The sequence below is a fragment of the Labeo rohita genome, chromosome 2 (assembly GCF_022985175.1).
Source record: "Labeo rohita strain BAU-BD-2019 chromosome 2, IGBB_LRoh.1.0, whole genome shotgun sequence".
NCBI classification, from domain to species: Eukaryota; Metazoa; Chordata; class Actinopteri; order Cypriniformes; family Cyprinidae; genus Labeo; species Labeo rohita.
The window spans coordinates 16503060-16524004 of record NC_066870.1 but is presented as its reverse complement, the minus strand read 5'-3'; the positions used below and the strand labels follow the sequence as shown (position 1 = coordinate 16524004).

At 35.9% G+C, this 20945-nt stretch overlaps 2 protein-coding genes across 2 annotated transcripts; both read right to left on the bottom strand.

Moving 5' to 3' along the window:
* Positions 1-367: 367 nt before the first annotated feature.
* gorasp1a (golgi reassembly stacking protein 1a) lies at positions 368-7920 on the bottom strand. The gene is made up of 9 exons (XM_051095679.1): positions 7758-7920; positions 7046-7126; positions 6142-6345; positions 5960-6046; positions 5729-5859; positions 5502-5643; positions 2483-2570; positions 2263-2403; positions 368-2170 (listed from the first exon to the last, which is right to left on the bottom strand). The coding sequence occupies exons 1-9, from the start codon at positions 7818-7820 to the stop codon at positions 1710-1712; spliced, it is 1398 nt and encodes a 465-aa protein (XP_050951636.1). The 5' UTR covers positions 7821-7920; the 3' UTR covers positions 368-1709.
* A 2429-nt stretch (positions 7921-10349) lies between these two features.
* On the bottom strand, positions 10350-20513 carry csrnp1a (cysteine-serine-rich nuclear protein 1a). The gene is made up of 5 exons (XM_051127872.1): positions 20337-20513; positions 16869-17055; positions 14227-14489; positions 13850-14146; positions 10350-11963 (listed from the first exon to the last, which is right to left on the bottom strand). Exons 1-5 carry the CDS (start codon positions 20379-20381, stop codon positions 11154-11156), a joined length of 1602 nt encoding a protein of 533 aa, XP_050983829.1. The 5' UTR covers positions 20382-20513; the 3' UTR covers positions 10350-11153.
* Positions 20514-20945: the final 432 nt, after the last annotated feature.

Genomic DNA, 20945 nt, shown 5'->3' with positions numbered 1-20945 from the left:
AACGAGTCTGAGTTTATTATAACGTTCATCTGGAAACGCCATGTGCGCCATTTCATCAGATTTGTAAGGTAAATCTTTTATAAGCAATCACAGTAGAATAGGCCTGCATTATTACATTTCTCAATATGCTAACTGCTTGTCGCGATTTAAAAATAAAACCAATTAACACTACCTCATTGCTACATGTATTTTAAGTCATTGTAAAGGCTACTTGCTTTTGTCTATTTTCATTACCTCAAAAAATATAATGATCAAATTTCTCGATTAATCGTCAGAATAATCGACCGATTACTCAATCACCAAAATAACCGGGAGTGACAGCCCTACAGAGTAGGTTACAAGTTACAAATGCAAAACACAAACAGTAGCAATTTATATTTTGTATCTTTTATTGCTGTGGATGGTTCCAGTGTTTTTCACTCTGATATTTTCCCAGAAAGCCAAAGAATACAGTTTGTGTGGGTACAGTAAACCATTTCCTGTTGACTTAAAATCCTGTTGCGCATCAGTAGCATTACTATACAAAAATATACATTTGGGTGCACACAAAGAATAACAGCTATTCTGTACTTCAAGTCAAATTCAAAACAACATTGTCTCCTCACCCTTGTGACGTACCATGATCATGTCATCAGAAATCACTTTGCCTGTATAAACACATATAAAATCTTTGTTCATAGCTGAAACTCTTGTAGAAATTACGACAAAGAACTTAAGATCAAAGAGGTATTGTATTATTTATCTCTTCCCATCTTCAAAACAGAAAAATAGTCCTGTGTATGACACTATTCTTGAATATGGCAGTGATGATTACACTCAATATTAATACCATAGATATTTCATTGGCATTTATACAATTCCGGTATTTGCATAGATCAATAAATGACATGAAAAGCACATTTTACTGTGGTAAAATTTCTTTAGTGTTGATTTAACTCTTAAAGCATAAATATAACATTACTCTTTTCATCCTAAATTACATATAAATCACTACGAATGAAGACAAAATTCTTAAAAATCACATCAAAATCATTTAAAATCTAATTAGCCAGGAAGATTTTAGTTTGCAAAACTAAATACAAAATTAAAGTTTTTTAGTATTAAAAATGTCTACTTTGCTTAAACATTCCCACAACACAAAATAAAACCCAAACAGGTTTTAATGTAACAAAGTAAGCCAAAAAATGTAATGATTTTCTAGACAAAATGAGTTATTTTGTCACAGTGTTCTTAAGATCCTTGTGTGTAATCGGTTAATCTACATTAATCTACAGTGTGTTCAATTTAACACAGTAGTCCATGAGTGTTTGTGTCATAGCTAAATAAATACTACAAATATTTTCAAACAAACTGTCAAATAAAGGATTTCAGCTGTTACTTTCAGCTTATTTTGGGATTTAAAACTGGAATCTAAGCAGTTTCAATTAAGCTAAATTAAAAGGTTTCAATTTAGTAACATAAAACATCTCCTAAATGAACATCTACACGATTTAAAACAACGGCCTATACATATTCCAATAGCCTACAATCATCTTGACTAAAACGAAAAATAAACCGTAAATTGCACACAACCGTTTAAAAAACACACTCAACACCATTTCAAGTCCAACACCTGATCCTAACAGTAACAAAGCCATTAAAAAAAAAAAAACCCGAAGATTGTTGAGCAGCTCCGTAAACAAGACACAAGGTAGTACTTGGTAGTGACACTACTGAGGAGCAGCTTCATCTTTGATATGTGCATTATGGGAATCAAAAGACATCAGGTCAGAGGATACGCCCTCAGACAAGCTGCTTTTCAGAAACTGTGGCACATCAGAAAAACCCTGATTGACACCATCAGTTTCTGAAGGGAAAGGTGAGGATTCGTTGGATTGCATGGGATATTCTGCAGGCGGGGCAGATGACTCGAGATGAAGGGCGGCGGGGTCAATGAGCAGGGAGGAAATGTCTATAGGAGGCAGAGAAGAGTCGAAAGATGGGATCGAAGAATGCATGTCTATCGGCATGCTATGATCGAGAGGCAGATTTGGGAGAAGAGGGTGTGGGAGAGAAAGGGGAGGAGGAACATCTGAAGGTGGTGCAATCGAATTGAAATCCACAGCAGGATATTCCTCTGTATTTTGCACCTCAGGGTTATGACTGGGAATCTCACTGTCTTGAAGCTCCTCTGCAAAAAGAGACATTTTGCACATTTTTACGACCTAGACTTGGACTCACAGATTGAATTTTGCTCGCCTAAATTTAGCAAGGTGGCCTCACCGACACCTGATACGTCAATGTCTTCTCGGACAGCTAGGGATGTGTTTGTCATGTCGATGGAAGAAGTGGATAGGTCCAGTCGGTCTGCTATGTCTGACACCTCCGAATTCATCATGGCCACTTCTGACTGATCCAAGAAACCTGGAAACATTTCTTTGATATATTACAATGTCTTTTCATGATTTTTGTGTTAGGTGAAGCACATATTTTGATGCCTTACCAGGATCCATGACTCTCTGAATGGGAGGTGGCAGTGGGGCATCAAGATCCAAGCCACTCATTGACTGAGTAGACGCCATTAAGGACACCTGAGGATATACATTTGAGTTACATTGTTGTAAGTATCTACCAAAAGTTCAAACCTGAAGCACATACAATCGAAGTTATATTAAAAAATGTCCTGGCTCTTCAAAGCTTTATAATGGCCTACGTCAACCGCTTGAACGCCACTCTCTCGTGGATGCATGTACGACAGTAAGAGAAAGCTAGAGATTGCGGTTTATAAAGTTTTAAATATGGATATTTTTCTTACACAAATGCACCAATTCAAGAAGCCTACTGGACTACTGAATATCAACAACCATTCACTGCCATTATAAAGCTTGGAAGAGCCAGGACATTTTTTAACATCCAACTGTATTTGTCTGAAAGAAGAAAGTCATAAGAGGCCTTCGCACCGGAGAAACCTTTACATAGTTCCTAGAACTGCTGGTGGCAGTACCTGCTTTTTGGCGTGTTGGCACCACAGTAACTAGAATTGGTTTTAGTTCTAGTAGGGCCCTATGATTTCCACGATGTGGTAATCATGGACGGAATCCAGTCATAAAAATGGAATTTACTTTATAATGCAGAATGTCACGGAACTGGCCAAAATAATTCAAAAGCAAATCAGTACACTTAAATCAAAACACAATATGGACTAATGTCTGTAAATATTAAGCCACAAAAGACTATTAAATATCTTGCATGTCTCTAACAGAGGCGCGGTTACGTTTACTACACATACTGAAAGAAGCGTCACGCTCACAGTGTTTTTAGCCTCTGACACCTCAGTATACAAATACATGAAAACATAAACAATCTCTAGAACTGTCACTTTATAAGCATTTTACCACTTCTTTTAAGACTAACTATGGTCATGTCATACAAACAGAAACTTAAAGGCATTCACAGCAACCCGTCATAATAAAAGTTCGGTTTAACTTGAAAAATATATTACTTAATGTAATGATAGTATTAACACTAGGGCTGGGTGATAAATCACTAACGATAATTATCACACAATATAAATTTCCTTGACAAACGATAACAAGAGTTCCAAAAATATTCAATATAATGTTTATGCGGCAAAGGCGAAATGAAAGAGCGCTAGTCATTTCAAATGCACCACTCGGACAGTTTATCCGCTCGGATCAAAGTTCAAACATATTATTAATTATTAATGTAGACATGTATTAAATGTACTGAAGGAGGAGTAATTGAATATAATTACAGTATTTTTTGTGATTAAGCTATAGCGTTTATGCATTTATACTAAATGTATTTAGACTGCTGTTTTTCATACAAATATACAGGAACCATATTACTTTTAACTGTTATTATCATGATTTAATTGCATGCTACTATTGAATAAGAATGGTTAATTAAAAAATAAATAAATAAATACATAAAAAACAAACAGTCAGAATAATTACATTTCACCATATAAAAATGAGTTTGCTACAGTTCTTTTTTTACAAATATTACTTTTTGATATTTTTGATAATGAACATGAATCAACATCCTAACTCAAGCTACTATCAAATGTGTATTTCTAAGAGACAAAAAATGTTATATTATTAATAATATTATTATTAGGCAACAAAAACCTGTTTCTTGATTTGAAACAATATTACTCATTAAAACATGCAGAACTACGATTTTTTTTTCCTATTAAGATATTTATTTTGTTAAGGACAAATGACTGGAAGAAGTGCAAAGAATTTCATCATGTTCTGACCATAAAGAATAGTTTAAAGCCACAATTAACTCTCTGGTTTTTACAGCTTTCACACCATAGCAAAAATCTACCTTTAAACTTGAAAGAAATAAAAACCTTGACATTTATCGTGACAATTATTGATATCGACTGATATGAAAAAATGAATGTGATAATTTTTTTGGCCATATCCCCCAGCCTTAATACTGATAATAAAATCATTATGAAAACATTATTTTTTAAGGAATATTTACCAGTGTAAAAATTTTTGAAAAAATATTTCTGAAAATAAATATAAACTAATAATAAATTGTTTATAAAATAAATTAATTAAAGATGTTTTTGTTTTATTAAGATTTAACGAACCATTAAAATGGAATTCAGAAAATTAATGAAAAGCACAGAATTTGGTAAAAAATAAAACTAAATTGGGGTGGGGGGGGGTCATAGGACCCTGAAAAACTCATTTTTGTCAAAAAATTTTAATTTGCTGTTAAATTGTGTACGTTTTATGATCTCAATTAATTAGACATGCTTTTTAATTAATATTTTTTATTTAACCACTGAAACAGAGTCTACAAAAATTTAAATGGAAAAAAACACAATCCAGAAAAATTAAAACAGAATTGAAAAAAAAAAAAAAAAAAAAAAAAAACTGAATTTGGGAAAAAATAAACCAGATTTCAGTCGGCCCTATTCTAGGAACTCCGTTTGGGGGAACTAAATTAGCTCCCACTTCAAAGTAGGGTCTAAAACAGTTCGATTAGGAACTATCAGTGATATAAGTGTACACTAATTGGCCAAACACATATACGAAATACCGGCTACCCAGCGTTTTTTAAATAGCCATGCAAAAATAATTATTCCACGAACATGCTCTTTCAGTTGCTTAAATGGCGCGTTTACATTCCTTCTCCATTATCACGAAACTCACGACAGACAACAAAAACAGTTGAGATCACGGCGTCCTCTGTTCGCTGGTTGTTGATGTTTGTAAATGCCGTGAATAAAGACATTGCTGTTGGCCACTTCAGAGTTCCTGCTGCCGACGCGAACGCAACCAGGAAAACTGCCTGAGGGGGAAATTGTTTCTCTAGGAACCACCCTGATGGCTAGTTCCTAGAACTGAGTTCCTAGAATGATGTGGTGTGAAACCCCTATATACACCTAGGATGGCTTGAGGGTGAGTAAATCATGAAGTAATTTTCATTTTTAGGTGAACTTTAAGTAATATGACCTCAAAAAAAAAAAAAAAAACTACCTCTGTGAATCCATTTGTAGGAAGCTCTTGCTCTGGTGTCCCTGCCACTGGAGAAGCTTTTGGACTGACTTTTTCCGATTTTGGGCTTCCTGGTCGTGCTGGAATTCTGTGCAGGTATCCATATCCAATGCCACAGCCCAGACTACAAAGGCAAAAACATTTCCTCATAGCAATGGCTGATTCAGGTCTTTATTACACCATTACATCCTCTGTAACGGGGTTATTACCTGCCTTCACCCCCCCAGGCACCATTTGGTGTGACAACCACCTCCCTGCATTTATCGGTCCCTGTATTGTAGACCAGCAGCTTCAGTGGTTTCCCCTCATGGGCTTCAATTAGGGAGAAAAAATCCTCTGACTGTTGGAGAAAACATTGCTTGACTGTAAATAACTTGCATGCACAGGTTTTTTCTTTTTCAGAAATAATTAACCATTCATGAAAACAATTCACATCTTACATCTTGGAGAACCTGGTCAGCTCCAACAATGAAATCTGAATGCTCCTGGAGTCCCGCCAGTGCTGCTGGTGAATTTGGCTCCACGTCCTAAAACCAAAGCAAGCAAAATAATTACACAAAGTGAATAGGAAGAACTCTCCAAGAAGCCAAAGTACATAAAAAAAAAAGCAAGGATCACTTACAAGAACATGCCAAACATTTTCATTAGCTCCTTGAAAGCTGCAGAAGCGGACACTGGCTCCCAAAAGTCCTTGACCACCCCACATGTTGCTGGGAAGCACTTCCAGTTCCCGGATCCTCATAGTCTTTGTACTATACACTTCCATCTTCACCGGTTTCTCCACATTAGCCTTGAGGAGGTCCTTGAGCATATCAGTTTCCTGGCTCTGTTCAAATAGCAAATGACCAATTATAATCAAAGTAACAGTGACGACATTTACATGCACATCATCCCTCTGTTTGGAAAATACAGGAGATGAAGTGTATATTCTGAACAAGATGTTTAAATGACCCCCTAAAATCTGATATGCTATTTTACACAGATTTCTATAAAGTGGAATAATGGCTTCTGACAACTGGTTTTAATGTGTTTAAATGATTTATGCATAATCAAAATATGACCATATTCCAATATACAAGAACATGTGCATTTCAGTGATAATATGAAAGTCACTGACCACTGAAAGCTACTTCAAACAGCTTGTTTTAAATATTTGTAGATTTTTTTAGGTACTACACCAAAATTACCAGATTGCTGTGTTAAATTAGTACAGTGTAGATTATATAGAGCTAATTATAAAATAAACAGACTCGTTTTGCCTAGAAAAAGCATTATCTGTAGGACATTTTAAAATGTTTACATGAAGAATGCATAATCAAAATATGAAAACATTACAGTATTAATTAGAACATTCTTGTGCATGTAAATCTAATCAATCCTGCCAACAATTACATCACTTTCACTGATTACTGAACTCATTAAAATCATTTGCTGGTTATTACTTGTGTGACATTGACTTAAACCTTTGGATGAACTGTTCAAAATGACAAGAAATAACCAATAAGGTTTTACAATTACAAACTTACAAGACGATTATTGCCAATGGATATGATGAAATCAAAAAAGGGCTCCAAACCAGCTTTCTCTGCCGGTGAGTCCTCTTGAATCTGTAAACGAATATAAATTAATCACTGCAGAGCACAAATTCCATTTAGATCTGGAATTTCAGATGGGGTCTTATATGTTTTTAAATTCCTACTCATTTATGTTGTACACATTGTTGTGTATTCTGGGAAGCTTAATAACATTCATCGAATGGCACGTAATCTGACGTAATGAATATCTGAGAATGTGAGTTCATTCAATGACGTGGCGGCTCCGCTTAGTGCAAATATACTCCTAAATCCAGGAGCTGTTGGATTACTGACCACGACATTAAATACTATGTGGCCATAATGTAAGAAATCACAGAAGTTTAAATAAATGAGACGGAGTTTTCGGAGCTGTCAGATTTATAGCACAACAGAACCTGTAAATACAATTTCCTGACAGTTGCCACTTTGCAAGTATATTTTCTAAACACTTCCACAAACGTTAGTAGCGTAGATAAATATACTAAATCTGACACAGTGGCTTATTTACCAGAATATTTCAACACGAAGAAGGAAAACGCACACAACCCAGTGCATATCTGTCAAAGCCTAAAGCAATGCGGACATGAGAACTTCATAACAGCATAGCTAGCATGCAAAGCTGCTCGATGTCAAAAATAAAGTCAGCAACGTCGAAGTTATTTACCCCATGGACATGATATCCTTCTGTTCTCCCCTCAGGTGCACCAATGCTCTGTGTTAAACCCATTGCTACTGAGGGTTTCGATGTTTTGCAATGTTTTGTTGAGCTTTCCGAAACAAACGACCCAGAGAGAGATTACTCATCACACTGTGGCCATGTTGTCCATCTAGGCAGGGAAGAGCAATCGAACATGATGCCAACAATCAAAGGATTTTTCTATCTCGGAATGTTATTTCTTTTTCATATCTGTTACCTAAAACATTGTCAAAGCTAATTACTTCCGCTAAACTGTGTGTGGCTAAACCGCAGAATAATAATACAAAATGTATAATATAATTAAATATATGTTATATTTTATTATTCACATCTAAATAATTTTATAGTTATAATCAATGACTTGTTTTGACAAAGCAACAAACACTCAATAAGAAAATCTAATTATTTTTACTCACACATAATTGCCTAAAGGGTTAGTTCACCCAAAACTGAAAAATGTAAACAAGGTGCTGCATATCCGCGTTCTACGTCAGAATGCTGGCACAGGGAACCTAATTAAAACTATGTACAAATGCTGCAGTGCCAGCATAAAATTCTCTTTTATCCAAAGACTTTTGAAAGTAGTCATTCTTTCCAATGAGAATACACAAAGCCTTAAACTGAACACCACCCAGATATCGCATGTACGTCTGTAAGATGTCTGTTAAAGATCACTTGATCTGAAAAGCATCTGCTGTGTATAAAAATCTGACAGATGTCTGTAAGATGTCAGTTTTACATATATTCTAAATCACTAAGATCTTAAAGACATCTAACAGAAGTCTATTTGACATCTGATAGGAAACAGACGTATTTCAGATGAGCAAACACTAAAAAATACATCTTCCAGATGTAAATGCAGACGTCAAATAAACGTCTCGATGTATGTGTGCTATCAGGGCAAGGACATTGAGGATGAATTTGCTGAAAAATTAAATTAAATTAAAAAATGTAATTAAATGTGAATGTTTCTTTCTGTCTTTTTGTGTTTTGGGCTGCAGCGCAGAGTGTGTTTGTATTAAGTAATTTAGTAATTATGGCAGCGTTTTAGTACCATAATATTTTTAGAAATTTAAACTTTTGAGATTAAAGTTCTGTTATATTGCATGAGAAAATTACACCTACTCCAAAACAAATAAACAAACAAAAAAGGTCTGTGGCAGTTAACTGACTTATTTATGAAAATAATAAAACAACGTTGGCAAAGTTATATTGTTGGCTTTTCTAAAGGTTATGTTACGACTGTTATGCAATTTACAAGCTGTTTTTCAAACACTGATTGATCGATTACAGGAGACATTCGCTGTATTAAGTTGATCTGTTTTTTTTCAGCATGTCTTCTGATATTGATTCATGTTTATTTTGTGCTGTAACTAGTAGAAAAGAGAAAAAAAATGATGAGAAAAATGATTGATTCACATGCTGCTTGAACTGTGGCGAATACAGTGATCTCACGGCACATTAACGAGCAGAAAAACATTTAGTGTTTGTATTTTGTAATAAAATTGACAAAATTTAAAGGATGAGATTTGTGTTATTAAAAGCAACAAAATGCATATTGTGATTATTTTGGGAATAGGACTAATGAATAAACTTGAAAACAATAAATATTATTTCTAATCATTTATACTATCAATAAAACAGATTGTGAATAGTCATGTAATGTGATTTACCTCACAAAGGTTTGGAGGGACCTTAGATGTTTTACATTTTTTTTTACCAAACTGCTATGCCGCTGATTTCCATATCATTGAACATAGGCCTATCTTTGGCATATACACTCTGGGGAAGATTTGTTTTTGTATTCTGTCTACTCTATTTTCAAGTTTATGTAAACATGCACTTAAGTTTTTGGATGCTGCATCACATCTTGCTGAATTTGAATCATGAGTTTGAAGTGTTTAAATCAAGACAACAAAACAAGAATCATTTAGTTTTAGTTCAGAGTTCATTGCATTTTATTGAATATGATTTAATGTATTTTAAACTCTTTGGTCATTTATTTTTCTTACTTTAAATATGTATTTGATTTCTATCTACTCATAAATATGGTTTATAGCAGGTGTTAACAGTGATTGACAAACGTTACTAATGAAGGGCGGGATCGGGTGGGGTCGCTATAAACCACTAAACATTACTCATTTCGTTAGAGAGAATAACCACCCCGACCTCCTGTTGTCAATCACCCTGTCACACCCCCCACCACCACACACAACACACTACACCACACCGGTTATTTTCAAATCTAACCGGTCCCCCTGCACACCCACATACCACCACAGCCCGGCAGGGGGGGGCAACTAACTATATCGACTTAACAGTTAATCAGTCTGAGGCTACTTCTGTTGTTTACGGAGGCCCTCTTGTGGGCCTCCAGGTTGAGAACAACAGTAGAAAGCCTAAACGTAATTTTAAGAGTATGAGTGTGAAAATTAATTAAACTTCAAATGTGTGTCAATTTTTGGAAAATAAAGACCTTTATATCTACATAAAACATAGGTTAAGAATACTGCAATTCTCAGAGTCTCCCTTTCTTCCATGTAAATCAGCATTTCGCAATGGTTTTGTGAAATCAGTTTTATTGAGATGAGTTATTCCACAGACAAAATAATAATAATAATAAAACAAAACAAGCTGGACACATTTTGAAATGTCCAAAAACATTCACTGAAGTGAATACAGAGCAGGCATACCACTGATGAATGAAATATTCTCAAAGCAAATGTAGCCTGGATTTCTTTATATATTACAATTCATTCCTTAAATGAAAAACATTTCCTTTGAAATGAAAGGCATGTTGGCCCTTGAAAAGACAAACATGAAATATGAAAATGGCATTTTGACAGCTGACTCATTTGAAACACTGTAACAAATACATTGTGATATGCAAAAATAAAACTTTGATTCACATATATGATCATTTAGAGCAAAACACAATTGAGAAATAAATATGGACTTTTATAAGTAAACGTTTCACAGTAAATCTTTATTTACTGCAATAGGATTAGTTTAATACCTTTTTAAAAAGGTAATGAAGCCTTTAGTTTATTAAGTATAAATATAAAATTATACCTGAAACCATTGTACAAACTCTCCAAGACTTTTGGCAACAAAGTTGAAACTGACATGTTACTCATCATGATACTTCACACAGTGGTTTTTAACTGTATTTACACTGATCGTGAAAGGTTACAGATTATATTAATATCCTTAAACATAATTCTAAGGAATATCCTTAAATTCCAAAATTATTCACCATTTTCTCATAGTAAATGAGACTTCATCGTACTGTACAACTGCAAATGATCAATGCTCATTTGTCCTTAAAAAATCAGTAAAAATACTGAGCTGTTGTGATCTCCATTAAGAAATTCCTACAAGAGACTCCAGAAGATTGACTCCCGAGTCCTCAATTAGAGCGGGACTGGGAGAGCGGGGGAACTGGAGCTGTGACATGTAGTCCAGATGACTGTACACTTTAAAATGATTGCGGCTTGGACCGTATTCATGAAAAGTGTCAAAAAAGACAAGGTCAGAGTCTGAGGACAGACTGAGGTCCATGTAACAGTTCATAGTGTGATCTGGCGATGCAGAAGGCGTATTAGGGATATCAAATGGGTCGTCGATACAATCCATGCTGGCCTGATTTGCATTTTCATCCATATACTCCAGTTTAGATTTACTGGTGTTGCTTTCGTTTGTTGATGTGCCGCTAGATGCTTCTGTGGACAGATTGTACTCTTTAATGTATGGACATCCCTCTCCATCAGAATCAGAAAAACTGAGTATGTGAGTGGGTCCTCTGTTGTCCAGTGTGGGTTGCTCTGCGGAAGGCCTGACATTCGTCTCAGAGTCCAGACTCAGAGAAGAAGAGCAGGAGGTGTCAGTCATGTCACTGCTCCAGCTGTTGTCTTCCTGCCTGCAGAGTTCTGAGTTCAGGAGGAATGAGGGAGAGTCGGTTTCTACAGGATGTGTAATGGTTCTGTTCCTCGCCGCTGATTGTTGTTCAGTGGTGATTAGTCTGTCGTCATCGTGCAGGCTCTTTTCCAGCTCAAGCTTCATGTGTGTGTGGATGTAGTGGCTTCGTACACGACTGGAGTTGAACTCGATTCGGCCTGCGGGATTCCCACAGCATTCCTTAGAACATCCACAGGGAAAGTTGGAACGATCCATCTGTTGACAGATAATGTTTATCAAAAAGACGATCAGTACAGCTGCACAGCTACTTCAGTTCTCACAGTTACAACTTTTGCTAGCCATAGGAAAAGAAAAATCATGAGATTCAATATCTCAGTAAATTGAGACTTATGTTTAAAGGGCTAGTTCACCCCAAAAATATAAAATTCTGTCAACATTTACTTTATGAGTTTCTTTCTTCAGTTGAACACAAAAGCATATATTTTGAAGAATGTTAGTAAACAAACAGTTCACTGTTTGGTTACCAACATTATTCAAAATATCACCTTATATACAAGTTTGGAACAAATGTAGGGTGAGTAAATGTTGACCTAATTTTCATGTTTGGATGAACTGTCCCTTCAAGCTTTTTTCTCTTCAGAAAACAGCCACAGTAATCTCACTGTCAACTCTCATTCAAATGTCTCCATAAAGTCAGAGGTTTCATTATAAACTCAAAATTTTCTCAAATACACTACTGTCCAAAAGTTTGGGGTCAGTAAGTTTTTTTTGTTTTTTTATTAAGAAATGTTTCTTAAGCAGCAAATCAGCATATTAGAATGTCTTCTGAAGATGATCATGTCAAGACTGAAGTAAAGCCTGCTGTAAATTTAGCTTTGCAATTACAGGAATAAATTACATTTTAAAATATATACACTACCAGTAAAACGTATGTGAACAGTAAGAGTTTTAATGTTTTAAAAGAATTTTCTTCTGCTCACCAAGCCTGCATTTCATTGGATCCAAAATACAGCAAGAGCAGTAATATTGTGAAATATTTTTACTATTTAAAAATAACTGCTTTCTGTTCGAATATATTTTAAAATGTAATTCACTCCTGTGATCAAATCTAAATTTTCAGCATCATTACTCCAGTCATCAAAGAAACCTGAAAAAAAAAATCTACTCAGCTGTTTTCAACATAATAATAACAATCAATGTTTTTTTGAGCAGCAAAACAGAATATTAGATCATGTGACTAGAGTAATGATGCTAAAAATTCAGTTTTGAAATCACAGGAATAAATTACATTTTAGAATATATTCAAATAAAAAACTGTTATTTTAAAAAATTTCAGTTTTTACTGTATTTTGAATCAGATAAATGTAGGCTTGCTGAGCAGAAGAGACTTCTTTAAAAGAACATTAAAAATCTTACTGTTCAAAAACTTTTGACTGGTAGTGTAAAAAAGAAAACAGTTATTGTAATAATATTTCACAATATGACTGTTTTTACTTTATTTTTGGTAAAAGAAATCAGCCTTGGTAATCTTAAAATTTCATTGAAAGTCTCACAACTGCACCATCATCAATAAAAATATATAGAGCAGTAGGGTTGCAGCGATAAATCGATCCGAATGCATTGTGATTGTCTCTGGAATTGATTGTGAGCTTAATCTTTAACAGCAGATGATGCTCTAATCTAGTTTTTACCACACACTCAAATGCTCACTAAGAAGAGCCCTTGTGTGTTCGACTGAGTTGTATAATTAAATGCATGCAGTGCTATCTGCTGTTAAAAAACTAAGCTAAGTATCTATTCGAGAAAGAATTGCGATGCCTTCGGAAAATCTCAGATTTGATGCAGAATCATTGCTTAATTCGCAATGCTTCAATTGTTGTTGTTTTTTTTTGGTCCTTTTTCATGCTTTTTAACAGATAGGACAGTAGAGAATGATAGGAAATTGTGGGGTGGAGAGTTGGGAATGGGATTAGCAAAGGTTCACAAGTCAGGACTTGAATTCGGGTCACCTGAGATGCGGTTGCACTATATGTTAGTGCTCTAACCACTAGGCTATTAGCACTAACATGATGCTTCGATTTATCATTGCAACCCGAACAGAGAGAAACAGAAAAAAAAGTAGTTAATTTATTGCTTATTACTTGGCACTTGATGCCAGCCTGGCTGCAGGCACAGGTCTCCGGCTCACAGAATCCCTGGCAATGACATCCACAGTCTTCCCTCCACCGCCGCAGCTCCTGCAGCTGCCTCTTCTCCTCTCGGTCGATTCGCACCACCCCTGCTGCTCTCAATAACGCACGTCTCCGTTTGGAAGAGTAGGGACGGAGGGATCCCATATCCTTCAGCTTTGCGCCACTGAGATCGGTATCCTCATTTGGGACGTCGTTCACCGTCAACCTGGCTGCTTCTGCAGCTGTAAGAGTCCCACTGATGATTAGCTATAAAAAAGAAAATACTGTAAGAAGACAAGCTTTAAAAAAGAAAGTCGTTTTTGAATATTGGAAAATAACCAACTGACCTTCTGTCTCAATGCCTCCAGCCTCTCCTCTTGGTGTTGCTCACGTAGCCTCTGCATTCGCAAGCGCTGCTGCTCCTCCGCGTGCTCCGCCAGGGTGAATTGCTGGCGGGCAGCGTGCCGTCTAACCATGCCCAGTGTGCAGCCACCATGACTGGGCACACTGCTGAAACCTTGACAGCGCTGGAAAAGGAACACCGTAACCAGACCAAACCGAACACTGCCTTTGGATTGAGTAGTTTTTGTCTTCTTCAGGATGGATGCAACTAAAAGTAAAGAAATAAGATGGATGAATTATTATCTCACTCCTTTGGCTTTCAGTGGCTTCTTCAATCGAAATGTAAGGTTTTGACATGCTGGCTTTTAGGATTGCCACTGCAAAAAATGACCTCCATTGCAGGAGAGCAAATGTGATTTTGCATGACAATGTGGGACATGTGCGAGACAGAGATGAATTTACCTATATAAGACTATGTAAATACTGATTTACATTAGTTGGAAAGTCTATCCTGTGATGCTGAATGATAAGACGTTTTAAACCGTCAATAAGCTTGGTTATAGGAGTAGTTCACTTCCAGAACAAAAACTTAGAGATAATGTACTCATCCAAGATGTTCATGTCTTTCTTTCTTCAGTCGTGAAGAAATTATGTTTTTTAGAAAAACGTTTCAGGATTCCTCTCCATATAATGGACTTCTATATTGCTATGGTTTGAACTTCCAAAATGCAGTTTAAATGCAGCTTCAAAGAGCTCTAAACAATCCCAGCTGAGAAATAAGGGTCTTATCTAGCAAAATGATCGGTCATTTTCTTAAAAAAAAAATAAAAATGGATATACTTTTTAACCTCAAATGCTTGTCTTGTCTAGTTCTGCCAGCACTTGGTCAGAGTACATGCAGAGCTAGACGCATTTGAGGTTAAAAAGGATATAATTTTTTTTTTTTTTTTAGAAAATCACTGATTGTTTTCTAGATAAGACCCTTCTTCCTCAGCTGGGATCATTTAGAGCCCTCTGAAGCTGCTTTGAAACTGCATTTTGGAAGTTTAAAATCAGGGCACCATAGAAGTCCACTATATAGAGATAATTCCTGAAATGTTTTCCTCAAAAAACATAATTTCTTCACACCTGAAGACAGAAAGACATGAACATCTTGGATGACAACAGGGTGAGTAAATTATAGTAAATTATTTTTGTTCTGGAAGTGAACTTCTTTATTAATTAAGACAAACACTCAATTTACACTCAATTAAATGTGACCATGGGACCTATACAGTCTACTAAATACAATAAACGAAATAACAAACTAGCAGGTAATATCACATTTTATACTTAAATACATTTTATTACAACTAGGTTAAAGTATATTGCTTTATTAGACTACATAACTATAAACTATATAAAACATTCACCGCATTCAGTTCAACGCAACGCAACTACCATGTTCAAGGCCAAGAAGGGAAGTAAGGACAGTGTTAAAATAGTCCATGTGACATCAGTGGTTCGCAGTGCATTTACGAGAGTACCACAAAGCATGTGTCGAGCATGCGTTCAAATGTGCTTCGAAGACTCTCAAGGAAGAGAAAAAATTGTTGAATGGAGTCTTTATATTTGTTTTCTTTGTGCACAATAAGTATTCTCGTAGCTTCATAAAATGACGGTTGAACCACTGTCACATGGACTATTTGAACAATGTCCTTACTACCTTTCTGGGCCTTGAACGTAGTTGTGTAGTCGTGTTGCTGTCAATGCAGGGTCAGAAAACTCTCAGATTTTATTAAAAATAAACACAATAATTTGTGTTCTGAAGATGAATGAAGGTTACAGGTTTGGAATGACATGAGGGTGAGTAATTAATGACAAAATTTTCATTTTTGGGTGAACTATCCCTTTAAGGACAAAGCTCCCACTTTCAGAACTGCTAAATGCATAATATAAATGTAACTATTTTATGATGATTGTCACTGTTGTAGTTTCCACTAGAGGGCAGCTGAGTCAGATCTGTTAACAAGTAACCCAAACTCAACACTAGAGAGCCCTAATGAGGCATTAAGGAAATTACAACAGTAGTCTGGACATTTTTCATATGCAGTATGAGGTAAAAAGAATGCAAAGTTTAGAAACATCTAGTTCCTTCAAAATGTATGTGTTCGCTTTTTTGCAATGGCAGATTCACTCTCTGAATGCTGAACATTAGCTGAGGTCGGACGTCAGATATTTGCACAGTAATACCCCTTAGTAATTCAGCTTTTCAGATGCAGTTTTCACTGTGAATCAACAATGAAAAACACCCAGGCATGTCCAGGCATATAGACAGACAATATAATTTCATAGTACTACCTGCAAAGGTAAACACTTACACAACAGATATGCTCTGTCCCGGTCAGGGCGGTGTAACTGATTACAGTTTTAAAAACTGTTGTGCTTGTAATGAGGTTTGTGGGTTTAAAATGACTCAGGGTGACTGTGCACAACATCTTCTGATAAACAATGTTACAACTGTCCGTTTCTCTTCTTATCTAGGGCTCTGCACAATAACACTGAGGTTAGATAAAAAGACTCCTCCTTATGTGTGTTTAAAAACACTGGAGGTGACAACTGTTGCGTGCACGATTTGAAAAATGCACAGTTACTATGCATGACTTACTTGGCATGTGATGGCTTGAAGAGAGAGAGCCAACAGGCCCAAAGTCCACGCTATCACTTTGGGGGCTGTCTTCATCAGAGTCCCATTCAGAGTGTGATGAGGGGGACGAGGAAGAGTAAATGGTATCCTCGTCTGGGAAACCATATTTTCTCTTTAAACCCCCACGCTGTGATGTAGCCATGGTGATCTGTCGAAATATATAGGAGAAATTTTAAAAAATCTAGTTTATGTGCAAAATTCTTAGAAATGAAAATGAAAAATGGCTATAAAAATAACAATAACAATGTTTAAAAACATATGTTACACTTTGAATGCACTTTAGTTTACAAATCCTTCTGAATGAATCTTGTTTTGAATTAAATCTTTAATTTTGAATTAAAGTTTTCAAAAAATATTTTAAATATATTAAAATATATTTTAAATACACTACCAGTCAAAAGTTTTTGAACTGTAAAATCTTGAAATATTTATACTATTTAAAATAACTTTTTTCTATTTGAATATATTTTAAAATGTAATTTATTTCTGTGATCAAAGCTAAATTTTCAGCAAAGAAACCTGAAAAAATTCTACTCTGTTTTCTCTGTAATTCTACACTGTTTTTAACAAGAAAAAAAAATAATAATTAGAATATTTTCTGAAGTATCACGTGACTGGAGTAATGATCAAACAAATGCAGACTTTGTGAGCAGAAGAGACTTTAAAAAAAACATTAAAAATCCTTTGTTCAAAAACTTTTGACTGATGATGTATATTTTATATTTAAAAATATAATACATTTTAATATATCATAAAAATAAAATTTAGTTAATCAAAAAAATATATTCATATATTTTTAAGATTACAGTTTTTTTTTTTTACAAATATCAAAAAATGATTGATTGATTCATTAATTAGTTAATTAATTAATTGATATAATTTATGATTGCATTACCTGACATGATTTGGCAAACATAAATTTATCAAATATTAATATGCATATGCAAATTTAATAAGCAGTGAAACTACTTAAAAAGGTTAAAAATACAACGATTATGAGGACATGAGGACAGAGATATGAGGACAGTTATATCACTCCAAAAGTTTTCGCTCCATCAAAATGACATTTAATTCAGAAGTTAAAAATATGCTCCACATACAAGATGTGAGTCATTTCTGTATGAATAGCATTTTATGAATGCATTTTTGAATGAATTAATAAGTGACAACATGAGATCACAGTTTTGGCTGTGTACCAAGTCTGAAAATAGTATTTGTGGAGGTTCATTAACCATTAGCATACAAATCCCAACCAGCAGCAACTGGACACCTCTCTCTTGTTCAGGCTGGTACCAAAGATTCACATCTTCACTCTGGGCGAAAGCCTGTTTAGCAGGTTTCCCAGTAAGACAAAACTTGACTTGAACTACTACTACTACTACTACATCACAAGGGCAGCTTTCTTAGGGAAACGATCATTGTTATTAATCACATTATGCAAAACGTATGCAAACACAAAAGTGTGCATTATGCAAGCAACGATAAGTCTGGAGGGAATCAATGGTTCCTTCTATCTCCCTCTGGAGTCATTAACATTCCTCAGATGTTTGGAGTTCTTCAAGAACAAAATGTTAAGACATTCAGCGCAGCTTAACATCCCAAACGGGCTAAACTGCATGACCACATTTGTAACCCGAGACTTGTTTTTATTGCAGGATCCCCCAAACGTACGATAGCAACTGGCAAGCTCTATTTCAAAGCTTATGAAAGCACTTACAGGTTCACGCCGAATGCAAAAAGAAACAAAAGAGGAAAGCAAACCACACATTCTACTCAAGTTGTTCTGCTCGAGTGGGTGTGCTTTGGAAAGAAATCACACGCTAGCACATACGCACAGAGGACTCTGTGTACCTCAGATGACAGAACAACACTACCTCACACCGTAGGACGGAGCAATCTGCATCACAGATCACCTGGTTCTTGTTCCAAGTGCATCCAGTTAAGCCCAACCCACACAAATGGCTCATAAGCCAAGAACACTATGTGCCCCTGTGCCTGTATCCTGGACAACCTTAACTCTCTCTCACACCTCTTTTCATACAGGTCTGGCTTTCTTTGGCTTTTGGTGTTATGTAAACACCTGCACTGTAATCCCAGATGCCACGAAGTCAACTGTGCAAAAGGTTATTGCTGCATGAGATAAATGACACTTTGTGTTGCACAGAATTGTAGAAGTGTTTGTAGCATGCAAATGCAGAATCAACTGGTGCGGTGACACATGTGATTTACGGCTTCCTCTAGCTGTGACAAAGTGATAGTGATCTCTTAAAAGTGTGCAGACGCCAGACTTCAAGTTCATTCAATTATTCATTGCATCCTTTGTGTACAGTACGTGATGTGGCACTGTTTATGCAGCCTAGTGAACGTGTAAGACAGGAGGACAGCTAATTACAAAAACATGTAGGCCTAACAAATCAACAAAAACACTGCTTTTCACTTTTCACAGTAGTTTCTTGGACTTGGCAGTGACAACTGGCCAGACTACAACTATGCAAATGAACATGCGAATGTCTCCCTACATGTAAACAGAAGGAGGAGGTGGAGTTTGCACACTGCGAAAGGGGAAAGCAGACAGATGTCAGGTGGAAAAATAGGTTATCACTCTAGTCTACTACAGCAGACAAAAACAACTAGACTTTTTCTCACATTTTCCATGCAGCAATATATTAAAATACGGTGAATACAAGTTAAAAGGAACAGTTTCTGATCAGTTTTCACTCATGCTGTTATGCCTACAGTGTCATTCAATACTAGTTTAGTTGAACTTAATACTGCTTATTACTGGCTAATAGAAGAAACATACACATAATGATAGATTATTAAGCTATAATGCCCCACTGTACCTTTATTCATCCTTTTTAGTAGCATAAAAAGTGATCAAACCCACTCTAACCTTCCTTGCCCTTAGGTAAGCATCTTTTTCTTAAGTCATCCGTGAGGATCTGATTCTGTGACATTGCAGGTGCATCTACTTTGTCAAGCCAATCATTATCCTTCACATAACCTTCACTGGGGTACAAGCAATTGCTTTTTCAAACACAAATATTTAATCATTATAGTTTATTTAATTTCCTATAAAAGTACAAAACATTTTATAGATGATTCATGTATAGCGTTAATAAAAACTTTAAAGCCTAAGCAGAACGGCTGTTTAACTAGCGTTAATAAATGCAACTTTTTTTTAACGCACTAGCGCTTTAATTCTGCAGCTGCTGAACTTCCGTAGCGGACTTTCTCACAGTCATGCTTATTTATTAAGGCACGTAAATGACCACATCAAAACGCGATAACAACAAATTATAAGGTAACAAACAGCTTAGCATATTAACTGTACTACAGAGTTCGCCTTTGCGAGAGTTATATGTACAATAATGTTTTTTACGCGCTGCGAGAATTTTACAAACGCCTTGAACAACAACAAACACTCACCCAGTGGTTGTGTATCCGTGTATCATGGGTGGAAGAGACGACCATACGATGCTGGAAAAGTTCTCAAGATAGCAGCAACGTCCTCTTTCTTAGCTCTCGTTGCACGTACAGTACAGTGAGATCAGCTGTTGTTGAGTTGTGAGTGTTCGTCAGTGGAAAACTCCCCCCACACTGCCTGACGTAAACAGTAATATGAGGACAAAAACAGCAGTCATGACGCTCGGCGCGTGCACACGGACACACTGGGTAAAGAACAGTCAGTTACGACGGAACTGGCAAAACAGTCTCGTCAATGACGAAAATCTGCATGGAGTGAGAAGCTGACACCAGATCATTCAGCTGCCCACCACCCGAGGATGTACTGGATGTCCTTCCTTTGGTTTGTGTCATACACCCATATCACTCACACAGGGCCACAAAGGGCTTCTTATACAGCACTATCAAAATGTTTTAGATGAGTCCGTAGACCGTAAGTTACTTGAGTCAAAGTTTGGTTTTGTTTTCTCTTAGAGGAAGTTAGTGTTCTGTGTCATGTTCTTTCTGATAAAATACTGTATGAGCAATTGGGCTTATTCTGGGAACCAAACATTTGTGAAAAGCATATGCCAC